This window comes from Melanostigma gelatinosum (genome assembly GCF_949748355.1).
Source record: "Melanostigma gelatinosum genome assembly, chromosome: 11".
Taxonomy (NCBI): domain Eukaryota; kingdom Metazoa; phylum Chordata; class Actinopteri; order Perciformes; family Zoarcidae; genus Melanostigma; species Melanostigma gelatinosum.
The window spans coordinates 25684712-25709210 of NC_136644.1; the positions used below are offsets into that span (position 1 = coordinate 25684712).

Consider the following 24499-nt stretch of genomic DNA (forward strand, 5'->3'; position numbering starts at 1 on the left):
ATATAATATGAGTTTTTCTTTTTTTTTTAAACAGCAGTGAGTATCAGTTGCAAGAAGGAGGACTTTTTCGGACAGGGGGAGCCGTTAACCACATGACTATAAACAATAAAAAGAAACCAAATGAAATAAATACACCTTTAAATGGCATGCACCTCAGCAGGTAAGGGCAGGCTGGAAATGGGACTTTTTTTTAAATGACCCACATTTTTAGAAAGCATTGGCACATTTATAGCAAAAAGCCAAACGTTAAGTAAGGATCAAGAGTTTCTTGAAGGATGGAGGAATCTCCCCTCTCAGGGGAATTCTGTCTAAGTGCTGTTGGAGTTCATCCATGCCAACCTGTGCATTAAGTGCCAATTATACTATTTCTACACATGTGTATTTTTATTAAGTGGCTTTTTGGGAAGGGGCACATTGTACGCCACGTTTTTTGTCAAACGGTATTCACAGCCGGCTCAGTGAGCAGCTACGATACGAGAGTTCATAACAAGTGCTTTACTCAGATCAGTGCGTTGTCCTTCGCTGGGTCAGACTCAACGGGCACGACAACCTTTTAGACACTTATAAATGCTCAGCATTGTCAAAGTGTTGGATGCATTTCATGCATGACGACCCCCGGGACATGTAGCTGTCCCGGGGGTCCTTTCTAGAGCTGTTCCTATTGGCCGAGCACAGCTGCCAATCAGGCCAAGGGAGCTACGAAGCTTAACGTGGATAACCAATAACCCCAGAGGGGGGAATTAAGATTGTATGCAACAGGTAATAAATCATTCTAATTCCAATTAGATTGTGTTTCATTCATAATTTAGAATGAGTTTGAGATTGCGTTAAAATCGTCTCAACATAATATTCAATTAACTCGACTCCAAAATTCAGCCAAATAAAGTGGTGCATGCCATTTTCTTTCAAAAAGAATAATCCAAGAAATCATATAAATAAAATATACAATACATTTCATGAAGGAGTGAATCATCGTCATCATTTCATCTGAACAGAGGTACAGTTCTCACAGGCCGGGTGAGCGCCAGGCAGTGTTGGGAGCGAAGAGCAACATTTACCACAGAGCACAAAAACATGACGACCAAAAAGCTTTTGACGTCTCCTTCAGTCTTTCCCTCGTGGAAAATACCAGAAGAGCCTTTCTTTTGTCTGTCCACCTGTGTCTTGAGAGGGATATTCTCTTCTATCCCCGGTGCTTCAGTGGCGAGCGGAGGGGAAACACCGAGACGACACAAAACTCAACTTGTTCAAGCCGTCGACCGTTTCTTTTCACATTTTTTTTGTTGTCTTTTTTCATTTTAAATCTTGGAGGTAATCGAGAGGAAATCAAAAAGAGTTGTTTGGGTCCCGAGCTGCAGCCTTTTGAAAGTCGTCACACACTAAAGCTTTTATTTCTTCCATCTCGCTGCCCTCCTGATCGCGCTCTGCTCCGAGTCACCCAGCGAAGAGCTCCACTACATGATGCATAACCGTCAAACAGATTCTCTCTCTCGCTTGTGTTTTTGCTGACTTTTGAAAAGTGCCATCGTAGAAGTTTAGCGCCATGAGTTTGAGTCCCAAACCCAACGTCTTTCTGTCCTTTGTCGTGATTCATTAGCAGGTCTCTCTACTATGGCGCTGCCATATTGACTCACATGGCCCCTCCCCTCGACAAAGAATTCGTGAGAGGCGTGGCTTGTCCTGTCTGTCTACTATAGGCCCAACACGAAATTATCATATTTAAAAACCCACATCATCCGTCTCAGTAACCCTGAGTTAAAAATGAGGAGAAAAGAAGTCATCCAGAATCACGGATTGGCTTTTAAATCATCGGTCGTAATAATTTACAATATATTAAATCTGCTTTTCCCTCGCTTCTATTAAGTACCCCTCCCCACTGCATATTGCCCTCCCGCCATCCCCGAACCCCTCTATAAATGCACATTGTTGTAATAAACTGCCGTTAAAACTGTCTTTGAGGTTTGAGGGAGAATAATTTATTTTAAAACTCTTCAGCTAAGCCGCTTAGTTCGATTTCTATTTTTTAAAGGAAGAAAAAACAAAAAAAAACATCAGCAATGTGTTGTTGTTAGCTAAAACCCATTAGCGTAGGCTAGCTAAAGCCTTGTACAGGAGCTAGATAATCAACTGGATAGCAGCAGAGTTTCACATTCTGATCCTAAAAGGCCTTCATCCAGTAAAGAGTTCCATAAAGGGGATGAGCTCACTTTGGTCGCCGTTTGGAGGGCAACCTGAAGGCGACTTCAGCTTTCCAGGATCAGCAGTGAGACACTGATGGAGGTCCATGAGGTAGCATTCCGCCTTAAAAACAGCTGATCCACAATCAGATTAAACCTAAACTTGTCTCTTGGCAAAAAAAAAAGAAGAAAAAAAAGTGTTTTAGAGCTTTCGTGGATCTGATTATGGATCAGCGTACGCAGGCGATGTGCACCTCCGACCCGTTGCGAGGTTGCGACTGGGCTTCAGAGACAGACCATAATAAGTGCATGATGCAAGGGCAACAATGCCGAGGTAACCTGGTCTGTAAGCGCCAGACCCAAAGTGTAGTGCAAAAGAAAGCAAATCAAACGAAAAGGATAAAAGACAGAGTAAAAGAAGTCGATTATAGAAGTCAGTAGTGTCCACGAAACTCACAAACATGCATCCCTGAATGACTTGTGTGTCTTCTCGCATTCAAAAAGGACGGGTCAATGTTGCCTTCGTCCACACAGAGATTAACAGAATTTCTTAAGGAGGAAAGAAAGGTTTGCAGTTCAAGCGTCATGGCTACCTGGCAATAAGAGAATGGGTTTTGATTCAGAACCCCGGTGAGGAATACCAATGGCGTGATTAAACCGTACAGTTGGCTTCAAATGTAATAGACAGTTCACTTACCAATTTCCAGCGAGTACTCGGTGAGAGAGGGGAGCAGTAAAGGGACTAATTTGTCAGTTTTTTTTTAAAGGAGTTAATTTTCAATCTTCCCCTCATTTGTTTCCCCAAATTGCAAAGCTGCATTCATAAGCAGCAATGGTTCAGTGTGTCACGTTCAGAAAAGAGGGGGATTGGGTTTTGGGGCTGGGGATTATCAGCATGCTTATGGAAATTTCATTAATTGTCATTTAACGAATGTCTTTAGCTGCATTTGTCAAGCCCCTGGATATAAAAGCTAAACAAATGCTTCAACGGCGTCGCTTGTTAAAAACCATCCGTTTAGTTGTTTACCTCCAGTGTGTTTTAAGAATCCTCCTCATGTTATCCCTGCACTTGTGCTCACCCAGATACTGCAAAGTGAAATTGGCACAAATAAAGCCCCATCCGTTTTCAAATCACTGAAGTCATTTGACTGAGGTTTACATGTGTTTAGTCGTTTAGTCGATTGGCTTGAAATTGTCATCGATCTCTTCTTTTACATTGTCCTTGAGCTCAGCGGCTGCCAGTGGCGGGCCGCCGCCGTCGTCGTCTCCCGGGGTTCCGGTGGGCGTGTTCTCTGACTCTGCCAGAGGAAAATCCTGGCCTCCTGCTTCCATCTTCATCATCAGCTTGAGCTTCTTCTTTGGGGGGTTCTTCAGGGTTCCCAGGCGCTCCTTGACCTTGTACTCCAGGGTGCTGTGCGGGATCCCGTACATGTTCTGAGCCTTGGACACGCTCATCTTCCCGCTCATCACTACCGTTATGGCCTCCTCCAGGATATCGGTGTTGTACTGGCGATAACGGCCTCGCTTCTTCCTCGGCTGCTTGGAGTTTGGGTCCCCTTCCGCGTCCGAGGTGGAGTACGCTGGCCCGGAACTGGAGTGGTCCAAGTCAGCGCTCCAGTAGTCGGCTGCCCCATCCAGCAGGCTTCCAAGGCTTCCTCCCCGGCGGTTCTGCTTGGGCAGGATGGCTCTCAGCTTCCGGTTCAGGATGTTCTCCCCATGGCCACCAGCCCCGACCCCCATGGGGCCATAGCCGTACAGCTCAGAAGCATGGTCCCAGGAGAGATCCATGCCCCGAACTTGGGGGATCTTTAGGTCGACAGGTGGCGAGTGACCCTGGTCCCTCTTGCCCTCATTGTGGTGGTGTTGGGCCTTAGAGACCTGATTGTGGTGGTGATGGTGGAGGGAACCTTTGAAGGAGAAGGCTCCGTGGTGGTTGTGGTGATTCTCCAGGAATGTGGGCAGGTCTTTGAGGTCACTGAGGGCCCCGCTCAGAGCTCCACTGGCCTGCTTTAGCTTCAGCAGGCTTTCGAGGTGGGCCTTGCTTCCCCAAAAAGAGGAAGAGCCCTTCTGGCCAAGCAAGGCGTAGGACTGCACGTGATTGAGCAAGCCGGCTGACTCTAGATTAGCCAATGAAAGAGCAGCAGGCTGGCTCAGGAGGCGATGCTTCTGGCTAAGGAGCTCTTCCTTGATACGCAGCGAGCGGGCCAATGGCGGCTTGAAGGAGTTGGAGTTCACGTAGTTCTCCCCCAGTCCGTCCGGCAAGCTTCCCTGCAGCAGGCCGTCTTCGTCCACCTCTGGCAGGGAATGTTCCATTTTGATAGAATGTCTGAATGGAGGAAAAAAGGGACAATTTAGGAACAGTGTCCGGTACCTCGTTATAAAATAAAACCGATTGTTGAGACCAAGGTTTGATGCATGTCGCATTTTATGCGACATGCATAAAAGGCCCCTGAAAGGCGCTATATAAATTAAAGTTATTATTATTATTATTATTATTATTATTATTATTTTGTAATTTAAGATTATAATCTTTAATGTGTAGCTAGGAATTCATTTATTCAGCGTTTTACTTTTTACCACCTAAATCGTGAACACGTAAACACTAATAACTTACATTTGAGGAACTCCACAGCAGCGTCTTTTGCCAGAAACAACATTTTAAGATAAACCACAGAGCTCACTGTCAACAGCCTTTATTATCCACTTATGACTATTTTTGTTCCTGTATTTGAAAGGGAGATCCGTAGATGTCTGCACTGTTTCTGGAAAGACATGTAGTTTTAAATGTAATTTTTCAATGTTTTACAAGTAAAGTTGTCTCAATTTTCCTTGTTTCAGAGTGGTGGCAGGAATCTCAAATCAGTGGATATCTCAAAGCTTCTGCAAATAAAACTATTTGCATAAATACCACTCGGGGGGAAAGTACAGTATTTTGTGACTTGCTTGGATTGACCATATATCCAGTAAATAGATAAAGCTGTAAGTGCACGCATAGGCCTGCTTGGTAAAACCTAACAAATCTAAGACATGTCTCACACATCAGTCTCTCTCTTTAAGCATGCAGAATACGAGTTCTAGTAACACTTTGTCGTTAGTTCTGACACGAGGCAACAGTAATGTGTGGTATGTGACTGCTTAGCTGCACTCGCAGGTTTTACCGTAATAACATAAAAACACGTCTTTAATTCAGTTTAATAAAAAACTTCAAACCAAGTTGTTAATCTGTGAAGAAAATAAATGCTACGACACAAAATTATACGTATTTTTCTGACGAATCTTTATTGTCGAATGCTGGATAACAAACCCAAAAAGAAACCGTCACTTCCTCATTCAACTGTTCACGTCTGAACACACGCAACCAAAATGAAAATCATGGTTGAAACACACGTCCTGCATGCACAGTGCCTCCAATTGAACTGCTGCAGCCAATTTTCCCACTGCTAAGTAACTATAGCAACAGAGGAAATGCTCTTTAAAGACATGCTCCCTCGGGTTCATAATAGCAGGAAATGGCTTGTCAAGTCAGCGGATGGCACTGGGGAGGAGGAACACTGCGTCGTCTCCATTGGAGACACAGTGTTGTAGCTACAGCGCGACTGGCTGTGCGATGTGGGGAGTCCTCAGCGGGAGCTTTCAGACCGATTACCACAGTGGGCGGTCTCTGGCTCGCCGAAGACAATACGGGGTTAACGAGAGGCTTTGGAGTCTGCACTCCTAATAGAGCGTTCTGTTACAGTCAGCACACAGTCACCGGGGGAGGCTGCGCCGCACTCCTCACGGTGGAGCTGAGGATTCAATGTGGAAACAGAATGTTGTAGAAAACAAAAGGATTCACACAACAGATCCCCGGCGAGATGGATTGAAAGATTGTTTCAGAACCTGTGCATCCAAAACAACAGCGTGTGCCTTCTGAGGATCAAATGTCTTTTAAAGGAAGGTAGTTTCATCCTGTAATACACGCACTAACCCGGTGTGTGTGTGACCTGTAATACACACACTAACCCGGTGTGTGTGACCTGTAATACACACACTAACCCGGTGTGTGTGTAACCTGTAATACACACACTAACCCGGTGTGTGTGACCTGTAATACACGCACTAACCCGGTGTGTGTGTGACCTGTAATACACGCACTAACCCGGTGTGTGTGTAACCTGTAATACACACACTAACCCGGTGTGTGTGACCTGTAATACACGCACTAACCCGGTGTGTGTGTGACCTGTAATACACACACTAACCCGGTGTGTGTGTGACCTGTAATACACTCACTAACCCGGTGTGTGTAACCTGTAATACACACACTAACCCGGTGTGTGACCTGTAATACACACACTAACCCGGTGTGTGTGACCTGTAATACACACACTAACCCGGTGTGTGTGACCTGTAATACACTCACTAACCCGGTGTGTGTAACCTGTAATACACACACTAACCCGGTGTGTGTGTGACCTGTAATACACTCACTAACCCGGTGTGTGTGACCTGTAATACACTCACTAACCCGGTGTGTGTGTAACCTGTAATACACACACTAACCCGGTGTGTGTGACCTGTAATACACACACTAACCCGGTGTGTGTGTAACCTGTAATACACACACTAACCCGGTGTGTGTGACCTGTAATACACACACTAACCCGGTGTGTGTGACCTGTAATACACACACTAACCCGGTGTGTGTGTAACCTGTAATACACACACTAACCCGGTGTGTGTGACCTGTAATACACACACTAACCCGGTGTGTGTGACCTGTAATACACTCACTAACCCGGTGTGTGTGACCTGTAATACATGCACTAACCCGGTGTGTGTGACCTGTAATACACACACTAACCCGGTGTGTGTGACCTGAAATACACGCACTAACCCGGTGTGTGTGTGACCTGTAATACACACACTAACCCGGTGTGTGTGTGACCTGTAATACACTCACTAACCCGGTGTGTGTGACCTGTAATACACACACTAACCCGGTGTGTGTGTGACCTGTAATACACACACTAACCCGGTGTGTGTGACCTGTAATACACACACTAACCCGGTGTGTGTGACCTGTAATACACACACTAACCCGGTGTGTGTGACCTGTAATACACACACTAACCCGGTGTGTGTGACCTGTAATACACTCACTAACCCGGTGTGTGTGACCTGTAATACATGCACTAACCCGGTGTGTGTGACCTGTAATACACGCACTAACCCGGTGTGTGTGACCTGTAATACACACACTAACCCGGTGTGTGTGTAACCTGTAATACACTCACTAACCCGGTGTGTGTGTGACCTGTAATACACGCACTAACCCGGTGTGTGTGACCTGTAATACACTCCCTAACCCGGTGTGTGTGACCTGTAATACACGCACTAACCCGGTGTGTGTGACCTGTAATACACGCACTAACCCGGTGTGTGTGACCTGTAATACACGCACTAACCCGGTGTGTGTGACCTGTAATACACTCACTAACCCGGTGTGTGTGACCTGTAATACACGCACTAACCCGGTGTGTGTGACCTGTAATACACACACTAACCCGGTGTGTGTGACCTGTAATACACACACTAACCCGGTGTGTGTGTAACCTGTAATACACTCACTAACCCGGTGTGTGTGTGACCTGTAATACACGCACTAACCCGGTGTGTGTGACCTGTAATACACGCACTAACCCGGTGTGTGTGACCTGTAATACACGCACTAACCCGGTGTGTGTGACCTGTAATACACGCACTAACCCGGTGTGTGTGACCTGTAATACACTCACTAACCCGGTGTGTGTGACCTGTAATACACGCACTAACCCGGTGTGTGTGACCTGTAATACACGCACTAACCCGGTGTGTGTGACCTGTAATACACGCACTAACCCGGTGTGTGTGACCTGTAATACACTCACTAACCCGGTGTGTGTGACCTGTAATACACGCACTAACCCGGTGTGTGTGACCTGTAATACACGCACTAACCCGGTGTGTGTGACCTGTAATACACGCACTAACCCGGTGTGTGTGACCTGTAATACACGCACTAACCCGGTGTGTGTGAGCTGTAATACACGCACTAACCCGGTGTGTGTGACCTGTAATACACGCACTAACCCGGTGTGTGTGACCTGTAATACACGCACTAACCCGGTGTGTGTGACCTGTAATACACGCACTAACCCGGTGTGTGTGACCTGTAATACACACACTAACCCGGTGTGTGTGTGACCTGTAATACACGCACTAACCCGGTGTGTGTGACCTGTAATACACGCACTAACCCGGTGTGTGTGACCTGTAATACACGCACTAACCCGGTGTGTGTGACCTGTAATACACGCACTAACCCGGTGTGTGTGACCTGTAATACACGCACTAACCCGGTGTGTGTAACCTGTAATACACGCACTAACCCGGTGTGTGTGACCTGTAATACACGCACTAACCCGGTGTGTGTAACCTGTAATACACACACTAACCCGGTGTGTGTGTGACCTGTAATACACGCACTAACCCGGTGTGTGTAACCTGTAATACACGCACTAACCCGGTGTGTGTAACCTGTAATACACGCACTAACCCGGTGTGTGTGACCTGTAATACACGCACTAACCCGGTGTGTGTGTAACCTGTAATACACACACTAACCCGGTGTGTGTGACCTGTAATACACGCACTAACCCGGTGTGTGTGTGACCTGTAATACACGCACTAACCCGGTGTGTGTGTAACCTGTAATACACACACTAACCCGGTGTGTGTGACCTGTAATACACGCACTAACCCGGTGTGTGTGTGACCTGTAATACACACACTAACCCGGTGTGTGTGTGACCTGTAATACACTCACTAACCCGGTGTGTGTAACCTGTAATACACACACTAACCCGGTGTGTGACCTGTAATACACACACTAACCCGGTGTGTGTGACCTGTAATACACACACTAACCCGGTGTGTGTAACCTGTAATACACACACTAACCCGGTGTGTGTGTGACCTGTAATACACTCACTAACCCGGTGTGTGTGACCTGTAATACACTCACTAACCCGGTGTGTGTGTAACCTGTAATACACACACTAACCCGGTGTGTGTGACCTGTAATACACACACTAACCCGGTGTGTGTGTAACCTGTAATACACACACTAACCCGGTGTGTGTGTGACCTGTAATACACTCACTAACCCGGTGTGTGTGACCTGTAATACACACACTAACCCGGTGTGTGTGTAACCTGTAATACACACACTAACCCGGTGTGTGTGACCTGTAATACACACACTAACCCGGTGTGTGTGACCTGTAATACACTCACTAACCCGGTGTGTGTGACCTGTAATACATGCACTAACCCGGTGTGTGTGACCTGTAATACACGCACTAACCCGGTGTGTGTGACCTGTAATACACACACTAACCCGGTGTGTGTGTGACCTGTAATACACTCACTAACCCGGTGTGTGTGACCTGTAATACACACACTAACCCGGTGTGTGTGTGACCTGTAATACACACACTAACCCGGTGTGTGTGACCTGTAATACACACACTAACCCGGTGTGTGTGACCTGTAATACACACACTAACCCGGTGTGTGTGACCTGTAATACACACACTAACCCGGTGTGTGTGACCTGTAATACACTCACTAACCCGGTGTGTGTGACCTGTAATACATGCACTAACCCGGTGTGTGTGACCTGTAATACACGCACTAACCCGGTGTGTGTGACCTGTAATACACTCACTAACCCGGTGTGTGTGACCTGTAATACATGCACTAACCCGGTGTGTGTGACCTGTAATACACGCACTAACCCGGTGTGTGTGACCTGTAATACACACACTAACCCGGTGTGTGTGTAACCTGTAATACACTCACTAACCCGGTGTGTGTGTGACCTGTAATACACGCACTAACCCGGTGTGTGTGACCTGTAATACACTCCCTAACCCGGTGTGTGTGACCTGTAATACACGCACTAACCCGGTGTGTGTGACCTGTAATACACGCACTAACCCGGTGTGTGTGACCTGTAATACACGCACTAACCCGGTGTGTGTGACCTGTAATACACTCACTAACCCGGTGTGTGTGACCTGTAATACATGCACTAACCCGGTGTGTGTGACCTGTAATACACACACTAACCCGGTGTGTGTGACCTGTAATACACACACTAACCCGGTGTGTGTGTAACCTGTAATACACTCACTAACCCGGTGTGTGTGTGACCTGTAATACACTCACTAACCCGGTGTGTGTGTGACCTGTAATACACGCACTAACCCGGTGTGTGTGACCTGTAATACACGCACTAACCCGGTGTGTGTGACCTGTAATACACGCACTAACCCGGTGTGTGTGACCTGTAATACACGCACTAACCCGGTGTGTGTGACCTGTAATACACTCACTAACCCGGTGTGTGTGACCTGTAATACACGCACTAACCCGGTGTGTGTGACCTGTAATACACGCACTAACCCGGTGTGTGTGACCTGTAATACACGCACTAACCCGGTGTGTGTGACCTGTAATACACTCACTAACCCGGTGTGTGTGACCTGTAATACACGCACTAACCCGGTGTGTGTGACCTGTAATACACGCACTAACCCGGTGTGTGTGACCTGTAATACACGCACTAACCCGGTGTGTGTGACCTGTAATACACGCACTAACCCGGTGTGTGTGAGCTGTAATACACGCACTAACCCGGTGTGTGTGACCTGTAATACACGCACTAACCCGGTGTGTGTGACCTGTAATACACGCACTAACCCGGTGTGTGTGACCTGTAATACACGCACTAACCCGGTGTGTGTGACCTGTAATACACGCACTAACCCGGTGTGTGTGACCTGTAATACACGCACTAACCCGGTGTGTGTGTGACCTGTAATACACGCACTAACCCGGTGTGTGTGACCTGTAATACACGCACTAACCCGGTGTGTGTGACCTGTAATACACGCACTAACCCGGTGTGTGTGACCTGTAATACACGCACTAACCCGGTGTGTGTGACCTGTAATACACGCACTAACCCGGTGTGTGTGACCTGTAATACACGCACTAACCCGGTGTGTGTGACCTGTAATACACGCACTAACCCGGTGTGTGTGACCTGTAATACACGCACTAACCCGGTGTGTGTGACCTGTAATACACGCACTAACCCGGTGTGTGTAACCTGTAATACACACACTAACCCGGTGTGTGTGTGACCTGTAATACACGCACTAACCCGGTGTGTGTAACCTGTAATACACGCACTAACCCGGTGTGTGTAACCTGTAATACACGCACTAACCCGGTGTGTGTGACCTGTAATACACGCACTAACCCGGTGTGTGTGACCTGTAATACACGCACTAACCCGGTGTGTGTAACCTGTAATACACGCACTAACCCGGTGTGTGTGTGACCTGTAATACACGCACTAACCCGGTGTGTGTGACCTGTAATACACGCACTAACCCGGTGTGTGTAACCTGTAATACACGCACTAACCCGGTGTGTGTGACCTGTAATACACGCACTAACCCGGTGTGTGTGTGACCTGTAATACACGCACTAACCCGGTGTGTGTGACCTGTAATACACACACTAACCCGGTGTGTGTGTGACCTGTAATACACGCACTAACCCGGTGTGTGTGTGACCTGTAATACACGCACTAACCCGGTGTGTGTGACCTGTAATACACGCACTAACCCGGTGTGTGTGACCTGTAATACACGCACTAACCCGGTGTGTGTGACCTGTAATACACGCACTAACCCGGTGTGTGTGTGACCTGTAATACACGCACTAACCCGGTGTGTGTGACCTGTAATACACACACTAACCCGGTGTGTGTGTGACCTGTAATACACGCACTAACCCGGTGTGTGTGACCTGTAATACACGCACTAACCCGGTGTGTGTGACCTGTAATACACGCACTAACCCGGTGTGTGTGACCTGTAATACACACACTAACCCGGTGTGTGTGACCTGTAATACACGCACTAACCCGGTGTGTGTGACCTGTAATACACGCACTAACCCGGTGTGTGTGACCTGTAATACACTCACTAACCCGGTGTGTGTGACCTGTAATACACGCACTAACCCGGTGTGTGTGTGACCTGTAATACACGCACTAACCCGGTGTGTGTAACCTGTAATACACGCACTAACCCGGTGTGTGTAACCTGTAATACACGCACTAACCCGGTGTGTGTAACCTGTAATACACGCACTAACCCGGTGTGTGTGTGACCTGTAATACACGCACTAACCCGGTGTGTGTGACCTGTAATACACGCACTAACCCGGTGTGTGTGTGACCTGTAATACACGCACTAACCCGGTGTGTGTAACCTGTAATACACGCACTAACCCGGTGTGTGTAACCTGTAATACACGCACTAACCCGGTGTGTGTGTGACCTGTAATACACGCACTAACCCGGTGTGTGTAACCTGTAATACACACACTAACCCGGTGTGTGTGACCTGTAATACACGCACTAACCCGGTGTGTGTGACCTGTAATACACGCACTAACCCGGTGTGTGTGACCTGTAATACACGCACTAACCCGGTGTGTGTAACCTGTAATACACGCACTAACCCGGTGTGTGTAACCTGTAATACACGCACTAACCCGGTGTGTGTGACCTGTAATACACGCACTAACCCGGTGTGTGTAACCTGTAATACACGCACTAACCCGGTGTGTGTGACCTGTAATACACGCACTAACCCGGTGTGTGTAACCTGTAATACACGCACTAACCCGGTGTGTGTAACCTGTAATACACGCACTAACCCGGTGTGTGTGACCTGTAATACACGCACTAACCCGGTGTGTGTAACCTGTAATACACACACTAACCCGGTGTGTGTGTGACCTGTAATACACGCACTAACCCGGTGTGTGTAACCTGTAATACACGCACTAACCCGGTGTGTGTAACCTGTAATACACGCACTAACCCGGTGTGTGTGACCTGTAATACACGCACTAACCCGGTGTGTGTAACCTGTAATACACACACTAACCCGGTGTGTGTGTGACCTGTAATACACGCACTAACCCGGTGTGTGTGACCTGTAATACACGCACTAACCCGGTGTGTGTAACCTGTAATACACACACTAACCCGGTGTGTGTGACCTGTAATACACACACTAACCCGGTGTGTGTGTGACCTGTAATACACGCACTAACCCGGTGTGTGTGACCTGTAATACACGCACTAACCCGGTGTGTGTGTGACCTGTAATACACGCACTAACCCGGTGTGTGTGACCTGTAATACACGCACTAACCCGGTGTGTGTGACCTGTAATACACGCACTAACCCGGTGTGTGTGTGACCTGTAATACACGCACTAACCCGGTGTGTGTGACCTGTAATACACGCACTAACCCGGTGTGTGTGACCTGTAATACACGCACTAACCCGGTGTGTGTGTGACCTGTAATACACGCACTAACCCGGTGTGTGTGACCTGTAATACACACACTAACCCGGTGTGTGTGTGACCTGTAATACACGCACTAACCCGGTGTGTGTGACCTGTAATACACGCACTAACCCGGTGTGTGTGACCTGTAATACACGCACTAACCCGGTGTGTGTGACCTGTAATACACACACTAACCCGGTGTGTGTGACCTGTAATACACTCACTAACCCGGTGTGTGTGTGACCTGTAATACACGCACTAACCCGGTGTGTGTGACCTGTAATACACGCACTAACCCGGTGTGTGTGTGACCTGTAATACACGCACTAACCCGGTGTGTGTGACCTGTAATACACGCACTAACCCGGTGTGTGTGACCTGTAATACACGCACTAACCCGGTGTGTGTGACCTGTAATACACGCACTAACCCGGTGTGTGTAACCTGTAATACACGCACTAACCCGGTGTGTGTGTGACCTGTAATACACACACTAACCCGGTGTGTGTGACCTGTAATACACACACTAACCCGGTGTGTGTGACCTGTAATACACGCACTAACCCGGTGTGTGTAACCTGTAATACACGCACTAACCCGGTGTGTGTGTGACCTGTAATACACGCACTAACCCGGTGTGTGTGTGACCTGTAATACACGCACTAACCCGGTGTGTGTGTGACCTGTAATACACGCACTAACCCGGTGTGTGTGACCTGTAATACACACACTAACCCGGTGTGTGTGACCTGTAATACACACACTAACCCGGTGTGTGTGACCTGTAATACACACACTAACCCGGTGTGTGTGTGACCTGTAATACACGCACTAACCCGGTGTGTGTGTGACCTGTAATACACGCACTAACCCGGTGTGTGTGTGACCTGTAATACACACACTAACCCGGTGTGTGTAACCTGTAATACACGCACTAACCCGGTGTGTGTAACCTGTAATACACGCACTAACCCGGTGTGTGTGACCTGTAATACACGCACTAACCCGGTGTGTGTAACCTGTAATACACGCACTAACCCGGTGTGTGTGACCTGTAATACACTCACTAACCCGGTGTGTGTGACCTGTAATACACGCACTAACCCGGTGTGTGTAACCTGTAATACACGCACTAACCCGGTGTGTGTGACCTGTAATACACGCACTAACCCGGTGTGTGTGACCTGTAATACACTCACTAACCCGGTGTGTGTGACCTGTAATACACTCACTAACCCGGTGTGTGTGACCTGTAATACACGCACTAACCCGGTGTGTGTAACCTGTAATACACGCACTAACCCGGTGTGTGTAACCTGTAATACACGCACTAACCCGGTGTGTGTGACCTGTAATACACGCACTAACCCGGTGTGTGTGACCTGTAATACACGCACTAACCCGGTGTGTGTAACCTGTAATACACGCACTAACCCGGTGTGTGTGACCTGTAATACACTCACTAACCCGGTGTGTGTGACCTGTAATACACGCACTAACCCGGTGTGTGTGTGACCTGTAATACACTCACTAACCCGGTGTGTGTGTGACCTGTAATACACTCACTAACCCGGTGTGTGTGTGACCTGTAATACACACACTAACCCGGTGTGTGTGACCTGTAATACACTCACTAACCCGGTGTGTGTGACCTGTAATACACGCACTAACCCGGTGTGTGTGACCTGTAATACACTCACTAACCCGGTGTGTGTGACCTGTAATACACGCACTAACCCGGTGTGTGTGACCTGTAATACACGCACTAACCCGGTGTGTGTGACCTGTAATACACTCACTAACCCGGTGTGTGTGACCTGTAATACACACACTAACCCGGTGTGTGTGACCTGTAATACACTCACTAACCCGGTGTGTGTAACCTGTAATACACGCACTAACCCGGTGTGTGTGACCTGTAATACACTCACTAACCCGGTGTGTGTGTAACCTGTAATACACGCACTAACCCGGTGTGTGTGACCTGTAATACACTCACTAACCCGGTGTGTGTGTAACCTGTAATACACGCACTAACCCGGTGTGTGTAACCTGTAATACACGCACTAACCCGGTGTGTGTGACCTGTAATACACTCACTAACCCGGTGTGTGTGACCTGTAATACACGCACTAACCCGGTGTGTGTAACCTGTAATACACGCACTAACCCGGTGTGTGTGACCTGTAATACACTCACTAACCCGGTGTGTGTGACCTGTAATACACGCACTAACCCGGTGTGTGTAACCTGTAATACACGCACTAACCCGGTGTGTGTGACCTGTAATACACGCACTAACCCGGTGTGTGTGACCTGTAATACACTCACTAACCCGGTGTGTGTGACCTGTAATACACTCACTAACCCGGTGTGTGTGACCTGTAATACACGCACTAACCCGGTGTGTGTAACCTGTAATACACGCACTAACCCGGTGTGTGTAACCTGTAATACACGCACTAACCCGGTGTGTGTGACCTGTAATACACGCACTAACCCGGTGTGTGTGACCTGTAATACACGCACTAACCCGGTGTGTGTAACCTGTAATACACGCACTAACCCGGTGTGTGTGACCTGTAATACACTCACTAACCCGGTGTGTGTGACCTGTAATACACTCACTAACCCGGTGTGTGTGACCTGTAATACACGCACTAACCCGGTGTGTGTGTGACCTGTAATACACTCACTAACCCGGTGTGTGTGTGACCTGTAATACACTCACTAACCCGGTGTGTGTGTGACCTGTAATACACACACTAACCCGGTGTGTGTGACCTGTAATACACTCACTAACCCGGTGTGTGTGACCTGTAAAACAGCCGCGGCTGCTTTCACCGCTTGTTGTTTTTAGGCGCGTGACGGCGGCGCTCGGCTGACGGAGGCCGGTTGGACTACTTCTGCTGGCTTACCCTTTGACCCCGGGCTCGGGGGAGCAGCCGGGGAAGGTTTTGTGGTTTCCTGCACTCTGGTTCTTCTTGGTGGAGAGGTCCAGGACGCCGTCTGAGGATAAACACACACACACGGGAGGAAAGATGTAACACGACGGAGCTCAAATGCGGTTCTCAACATCACAAACTCAATACTTCTGATTATGAATCTGCGTTGTAGACTGGAGGTTCATTATTTAGTATGCTCATGATGATGATTATTGAGTTTATTAAGAGTCTCTATGAGTTAGACAACTTTAACAGCTATTCCTGCTGCTGTTCAGTGCAAAACAACCCAAAGAGGACACGAGTAAAAACAGTTAGAAATGTAAAGACACGAAAAACTGTTGACTTTAAGTTTCAGATCATTTCTGTGCAGCAATGTTCATGCGCATTTTAAATTTTCCTGACACAGATTGGGAAAAGGCTAATATTAATAAATATCAAGATAAAAGCTAATATCTGCAGAAGCACAGCGGACGGGAAGATGATTTTCTGGAACTCTGCGCTGTGAACGTGAGCGTATGGTGTTAAAGGAGCAGCGGGCAGCGATGTGGAGACACGGTGGACTCCATGAAGAGGACGCGCTCGTCTTAGTTCTTAGTTTGAGGCAATTATATGCAAATGAAGACATAGTTGTGAATATTTTATTCCATTTTCCTTTAAATGGCGGAGGAGCTGCGGTTGTATCAATACAGTCACAAATTGAATCCGTTAATTAACTTTAACAAGATGATTCACTGTTCTCTCTCTCTCTCTCGCTCTCTATACATTCAGCTGATGCGAGTCGATGTATTCCATATTTACATGACTTTATGAGTGAGCTTTTCATTCTTTTATCAGTGATCACGTAGAGTTGCGGTAAAGATCTTTAGACAATGTAACATTCGGAGATGTTCTCATAAATATGACGATCACATTTCTTTTTATCCTCTGATGAAACCAGACGCGTGTTACGCCTTTCTTATAATAACTGAATAACGATAATAATCATTATTCAATCAAGAGGCAGATCTGATTGCACATCTAATGTTAACGTCTGCAGCTGCTTATTAATGTGTAAACGACTGAATGAATGAATTCATTTTCTTATTTCTGTGCTGAGACGACCAAAAAGAAAAATGCAAAAAATGTGCATATTCTGTGTGCTCCAGAACAGGTGGACTGTCTGTGACACTTCAGCACGGAAGTCTGGGAAATATGGCGACATGCTGTGTGTGTGAAATCACACTTTATTTGTGAATATGTTTGTCGGGGGAGATCGGGTCACCACACGTAGAAAAGATGCATCATCACGACATCATCACGACATCATCATGACATCATCACGACATCTTCAGCCTCATTTACACTCCGCTCTGACTCTGATTCTGACGTTATTTCCACGGACACCTCGGTACACGTCCTCCGTGTATTTCGGGACTTTTCCCTTCAGTACCAGAGAGCCGTTTCAATAGACTCCGGGTTCCTCAGGCTGTGCAGTCACCTGTGAGGTGGGATGTGGATAAAACACGAAGGCATCTGATAGTTTCACCAACAACAACAAAAAGAAAAAGAAAGCCCGACACTAGACGACAATACAGCTCACACAGAAGCGATGAACTCATCTCAGTCATCAGCCTCTGTGTTATGCTGCTGTAATAACTACAGTGCATGTTGACCCTCTGACCCACACACCCTACATGATGTACGCAATATATGTAACTCTATAAATATATATGATAGCACAGGACTCGGGACTGCCGCGCTGATCTTCAGCTGCTTTTTGTTGTCGTTTCATCAGACGGAATAAAAACATGAGGAGATGTTGAAATGGAAAACCACTGCAGAGCCCAGAGGGGACACAAATAGATCACTGTGGTCATATTAACGGCAGCATGCACATCGATCATACAACACGTGAAACGTTTATTAACTGGGAAACAAACCACGTGCGTTCGCAACATTTTTGCTCCGAAAATTGACGACATTTCGAGGGACAACAGCCGTGATGAATGACGCTGACGAGGTCCTCTTCTGAGCCGATGAAGATGTAAATTGGCGTCTCCGTCTTCGTTAGCACGCCTGCTTTCACGTAAGTCTCTGGTGGTCGTAATATGAACTCTCTACGTTACACTGTTTAAGAGTTGTGGGACAAAAGTGTCTCCTCATCAACATGCAGATTCATGCAGATTCATGCAGACAGGTTTCCTCAACTCTGACATCATGAACTGAAGGTTCAGTCTCCCAAAATCATCCAGGACCTCATGGACTGTGAAAGCATGCAGCTCTCTGGAGTCATGCTGTCGATTGTATCTCAATTCTATTGTCGTACGTTGAGAGCAATGTAAACCTGGAGTCAAACTCCTTGTATGCGAACACATACACGACCAATAAAGCCAATTCTGATTCCGATATTTGATGTCTTAAAAAAAAAAAAAATAGGGTGAAAAGGAAAATATGTGGACATAACTCAAACACTTAAATCTTTTTTTTATGATTATTTTTAATTAAGGAGGCTTACTGTAAGCAGATTCCAAAAAGCTGGTATTAAAAGAGGGTCACACTGCGGTGCAGCGCTTCAACCCCCGCAGCCCGTTCGGTGGACGGAGAGTCGGACCCCCTGCTGGTCGCGTTTGATTAAACCGAGATTGAGCCCGCGGCTGCACGTCAGAGCTCAGCGCTGCGAAGGCTCAATCCAAAATGAACGACGGCTTTTCAGCCGTCTGTTCATGAGCCGAGTGAGAACGTGTCGAGTCTCTGTGTGGAAAGAGAATCCGCGAGTGCAGTCGTCTGTCTGACGCGAGTTCACGTGAAGTCAACACGAGGTCCTCATAAGTGGCAGACCCCTGAATGTGTGTGTGTGTGTGTGTGTGTGTGTGTGTGTGTGTGTGTGTGTGTGTGTGTGTGTGTGTGTGTGTGTGTGTGTGTGTGTGTGTGTGTGTGTGTGTGTGTGTGTGTGGTTGCTCTCACCCTGCTGGCTGGGGTCTGGCTCGGCCTCGCTCTTTTTGACGGAGAGGTCCAGCGGGCCGTCCTGGTCGGTCATGAGAAGCTTGCTGAGGACGGGATTCTGTGCAGAGGCAGCGGGCGTTCCTCCTCCTCCTCCTCCTCCTCCTCCTCCTCCTCCTCCGCCGTTGCTGCTCTGGGTGCAGGCGGGTGCTGAGGTGGCAGCAGCGGCGGAGACGGGGCTGAGGCCGGGCCCCGGCGACAGGGAGGAGGAGGAGGCAGACGATTGAGGGGAGCTCGGCGCGGCCGGGGGCCCGGGCGGGGAGCGCGGGGCCAGAGACGCCGCTCTCGGCAGGCTTTGGTCCTTCATGGTGCCGTTGGGCAGGGGCGAGTCGTCCTGAGTCGTTTTTGAGGTATATTCGGCAGCGAACTGGCGGATCATTCGCTGCATGATCTCACGAGCCACGAGAGGAATGTGAGGTTCTGAGAAACTTGGGACGTCTGGAGAAAAAGCAAACACAGAAGGACAAACATGTCAGGAAGTCCCTGAGTCGATGCCGTGTTCATCATCTTATTTCATCCTGGAAATGTAATCCCGATGCTGTGTTGAAATAATCCTAAAATCACTGACAAACACCACTTAATCCTGCTGATTGGCCGCGGTGAGAGTGCCATGGTATCTGTGTGCATGGTTTCTAGCTTTGGCTTCTTCTTCTCTGTTTAATATCAGCGTAGATTCAGACTCTTTGTCTGTTGGACTGTCGTACAGAAGGAGTAGTTTGGCGACATTGCCCTGGGCTTCTGGGAAGTTGTAATGGCTTAACAATTACCTCAAATGTATAAAGATTGAAATTATAATTGAAAGATGAATATTGTCAGCTCACCCTACAGTAGTGCACCAGCAGGTTTTATTCTTTGCTGCTGCAGTAACTTCCACACCAGTGGGTTAAGAGACGGTGATTACTAGACTTCATACTAGCATTTGTACGACTGTATCAGGTAGTATTGCATCATATCCCGTCGTACTGTACAGCAGTTATGGATGAGAACCGGCTCCTACTTGTCCCATTCTTTGGAATATCAGATTTGATCGTTCATCGGAGCATTTTGCATCTTCCATTGGTAAAATATCGAGCACGCATTGCAGTGAAACATGAATAAAAGAACTATTTCAAAGTGCAACAAGTGCCAGAAGACAACCGAATGATCCCCGCTGCGACAACACAAGCTCACAAACACTCGTCACTAATATACATAATAAAAACATGACAACACTCATTTGTTATTCATGCATTAATCTGCCATTGTCCCAGATAAATCATCTGCACGTATCTCTTCATCACCAGCAGCTGTACTATTAGGATACGTTCAGTCAAACCCTAAATCCTCCAAACAATACATTAGCCCCCAAACAAGCTACTCCTGAAAGCTGAAGTAATCCCCAAAACATCCCATATCTCCTGCAGTGCACATAAACTACATGCAGCACTTAATCCTCCCTGTGGAGCGAGCTCAAGGCACCGTCACGTCAGAGTACAGCAGGTGCACGCTGCCACCTCCAGCCACGCCTTACACGTATGCTTTCCCAGCATGCTTCCTGTTTGTAAACCGGCACCGCGTCTCCAGTTATCCGATCCCGTAGCTCGATTGCTGTTTCCGTCGCATTGTGTGCTCCAACTACAGGAGCAGGGAAGTAAATGTGTGGAAAACATCTGATGATCTAGAGTTCTGAACCTTTGACTCTGGAGGGCGGACGGCAGCCTGAGGCTGTGGTGAAGCGTGTGCTCGAGACTAAAGGTGACGTCTCAATGAAGCGCCGTGTCTGCCAGCGTCTGCTTCAACTTTTTTAATTCACCATTTCTTATCCTTGTTGGCTCGTCTCCTATTCAATCCTCGAGTTCATCTCGAAACTCTTCTTCTGCTGTTTAACATAACATGCAACTTTTGTTTTGAAAAGTGATAACAACAAAATAATAAAAGAGTTATAACACCAGTACGTGTTGCTCCAATGAACAATGTCATCACATCAATACGATCGTGTTTCCACAGAGGATTAAAATGAACACCAACAAAATGAAGTGTTACAGGAATGTCGGCACATCTACAACAATCTCCTGCGCTTCTTATGAGATGAAACCAGTTTTACGTCAAACTTGCCATGCGGCCGGCTGCAACGACGTAGAAAGACGTGAGAGAACTATGAACGAACAAAAAGCTTTAAATGATAAAAAACAGAACAGGAAGAGGGTCAGTGTGCTGGAAATGTGCCCTAATTATGAAGCTCCATTTGGACAGATGTAGGATTCATGCTGCCACTTTGGGAATCCTCCCGGGGAAACCCCAGCGTGTGTGTGTGTGTGTGTGTGTGTGTGTGTGTGTGTGTGTGTGTGTGTGTGTGTGTGTGTGTGTGTGTGTGTGTGTGTGTGTGTGTGTGTGTGTGTGTGTGTGTGTGTGTGTGTGTGTGTGTGCTGCGTTAACTAGGAAATGTCTCGTTGTGTAAACACTCCAGCTTTGTGCGCCGGAGGTCTCGCCTCGCTACGACAAAGCAGAGTGATGCTGGCAGCTGAATCTTTTATTTCTTTTTCAGAAACCTTTTCCTCGAGTAGTCCAGGACCTCTTCTGTCCAAAAAAACAAAGTATATAGATCTATAGATATAGATACATGTAAAAAATGATGCATGAAATGCATTTTATTTGTCTTCAGTGTCTCCCCTTAAGAATTTAAATGACATTGTTATAAATTGTTGCTGTAATAAAGTGTGTGTGTGTGTGTGTGTGTGTGTGTGTGTGTGTGTGTGTGTGTGTGTGTGTGTGTGTGTGTGTGTGTGTGTGTGTGTGTCCGTCCCATCCCATCATGCCTGGGCCTGTGTGAGCGTTTATCGGTCTATATACGGCAGCTCCACGGGCAGCTCTGCCTGCGTGAGTGAAGCCGGATTGATTTGAAGCCGAGCGTTGATTGGACAGACGGCAGCTTCCGTCTGGTGGGCTCAGCTCCTCCGTCACAGAGCGGCTCAGCTCCTCCGTCACAGAGCGGCTCAGCTCTTCCGTCACAGAGCGGCTCAGCTCCTCCGTCACAGAGCGGCTCAGCTCCTCCGTCACAGAGCGGCTCTCTGCCTCGGGACACAACGCGACACACTCCCCGTGCGGAGGGGCAACATTACGGCTGCTCTGCAAATATTCTGACTTTGAAGCGGTGCCGATTAATACGAGCACCAGATACGAACGCTAAAGCCGTCATCATCACGTTTGAATGTGAAACCAGGACTCTCGTTTATTTTAGGTAGTAGTTCACTCAGCAGTTTGGTCAACCACGAACAAATCCAGTCCATTATGAACTATTACTTACAATAAACACCAGAAACATCTCTCTGCACAATGTAATCTAGTTCAACAGCACCACAAACTACATCCTCCAACGTTATCGTGACGTTTAATCAACACCGCTGAAACTCATGGAAATGCTTCTGAAGGGTTGAAGGTTGCCGTGAGTCTGCGTCGGCCGAGGTGCAGCTTTATGTTTGGCCCTCGACATTAAGGCTGCACTCCTCATGTGACTGTGAGATAGTCCCACAGTTCAGTCCAGTTCATTCTTTTACTGCCGGACTCAAAGTCCGTCCGAAAAGCCTACAACACAAACAACGACACATTCATTCAAACAGAAGCGTTGCTTGATAAGAGCTCGTTAAAGCAATGTTTCCGCGGGTCGAGAACCAATCAGCCATCAGAGGGATTTCTACATCACATCTCTCTATAGAGCCTGTAAAGTGTGCACAAAACAACCCGCTTGCACTACACCTCCTTGGTTTAAGTAACACCCGCATAAAAGATGGAAAGTTGAGCTCTCAGTTTGGTTCGGTCCGTACGTCGGCGGTGATTTAACTTCCACCCTCTCAAATTCAGCACCGGCTTCTCGGTCATCTCTCCGATGTAAAACCTTCTGCAGAGTTTCCCTCATTGTAACGGTGACCTCGTTAGTACAGGTCGGTAAAGTGGGTCGGCCTCTCTGGCCCAGATCTTCCCTGGTTTAGGGTCTACCTGGAGGGCAGAAATGTCTTTGCTCCAATTGTAAAAAAGCTTCGGTACGGTGTCCCTCAGGAATCCATCCCCGGCCCCCTTTCTATCCAAACTGTCACAGTTATGCAGATGAGGCACCACTTCACACATTCTCCAACAGACTGGTGTCCTTCCTGCTGAAGTACTGACGTCCTCAACTAGTGCGCCACGCACACACACACACACACACACACACACACACACACACACACACACACACACACACACACACACACACACACACACACACACACACTAAACACAATGTGAGTCAGAAGGAGAAGAGAAGTTTACTCTTTCTTTGATTTTATAAGTCAAAAGGAAGTCGAGACCATTTGACATCAACAGTGATTGGTTGTATTGGACATGAATCGGTGATTAAACAGTTTTTAATATATTGGCCAATGTGTCGCAACAAAAAGCACCATTACCGCTGCGGTCACTTCCATCACTTCCATCACGGAGCGCCTTCGGGGGCTAAAAATGTTCTAAAAAACCAAACATCTGTAAATCTGGTTTCAACTCCAAATGGGATCGAAAATAATTAATTGCAATAAATGTCTTAAATATATATAATACACTCCGGTATTATATTCCCTTTATAGAGAATCTCAGGTTTTAGTGAAATCCCCTCATATCGACTGATTTCCCCCGAGTTTTAACCAAATTGCCCGACTTGACTTGTATCAAACGCACCTCTGGAAACTCTAAAATGTTCCAGATATTAATGACCAGAGGGAAGTGAAGATGAGTAATGAAATGACTGATGAGGTGTGTGTGTGTGTGTTACCTTTCCTGTGGAACACAGCATTGAGGAAGTCTTGGGCCTGTCTCTCCAGCCGGCAGATCCGAGACGGCTCCGACAGCACCTGGCTGCCTCCACCCTTCTCTGCGCCGCGCTCCTGCACAGACGAGCACACCGAGACCAACGGGTGAGTAA

At 47.5% G+C, this 24499-nt stretch overlaps 2 protein-coding genes across 2 annotated transcripts in view; both read right to left on the minus strand.

Annotated features, from left to right (window-relative positions):
• Positions 1 to 3350: 3350 nt before the first annotated feature.
• LOC306784801 (ligand-dependent corepressor-like) lies at positions 3351 to 19957 on the minus strand (the record flags this gene model as incomplete). Its single annotated transcript, XM_079278930.1, has 4 exons — positions 3351 to 4503; positions 16564 to 16654; positions 19534 to 19702; positions 19841 to 19957. The coding sequence occupies 4 exons, from the start codon at positions 19955 to 19957 to the stop codon at positions 3351 to 3353; spliced, it is 1530 nt and encodes a 509-aa protein (XP_079135056.1).
• A 1691-nt stretch (positions 19958 to 21648) lies between these two features.
• LOC306785094 (ligand-dependent nuclear receptor corepressor-like protein) overlaps positions 21649 to 24499 on the minus strand; it is a gene marked incomplete at both ends in the record, with an annotated part of 35949 nt that continues 33098 nt past the window's right edge. The window contains 3 exons of the mRNA XM_079279319.1: positions 21649 to 21674; positions 22473 to 22616; positions 24350 to 24461. Coding sequence (XP_079135445.1) covers positions 21649 to 21674; positions 22473 to 22616; positions 24350 to 24461 — 282 coding nt within the window. The remainder of the gene's footprint in view (positions 21675 to 22472; positions 22617 to 24349; positions 24462 to 24499) is intronic.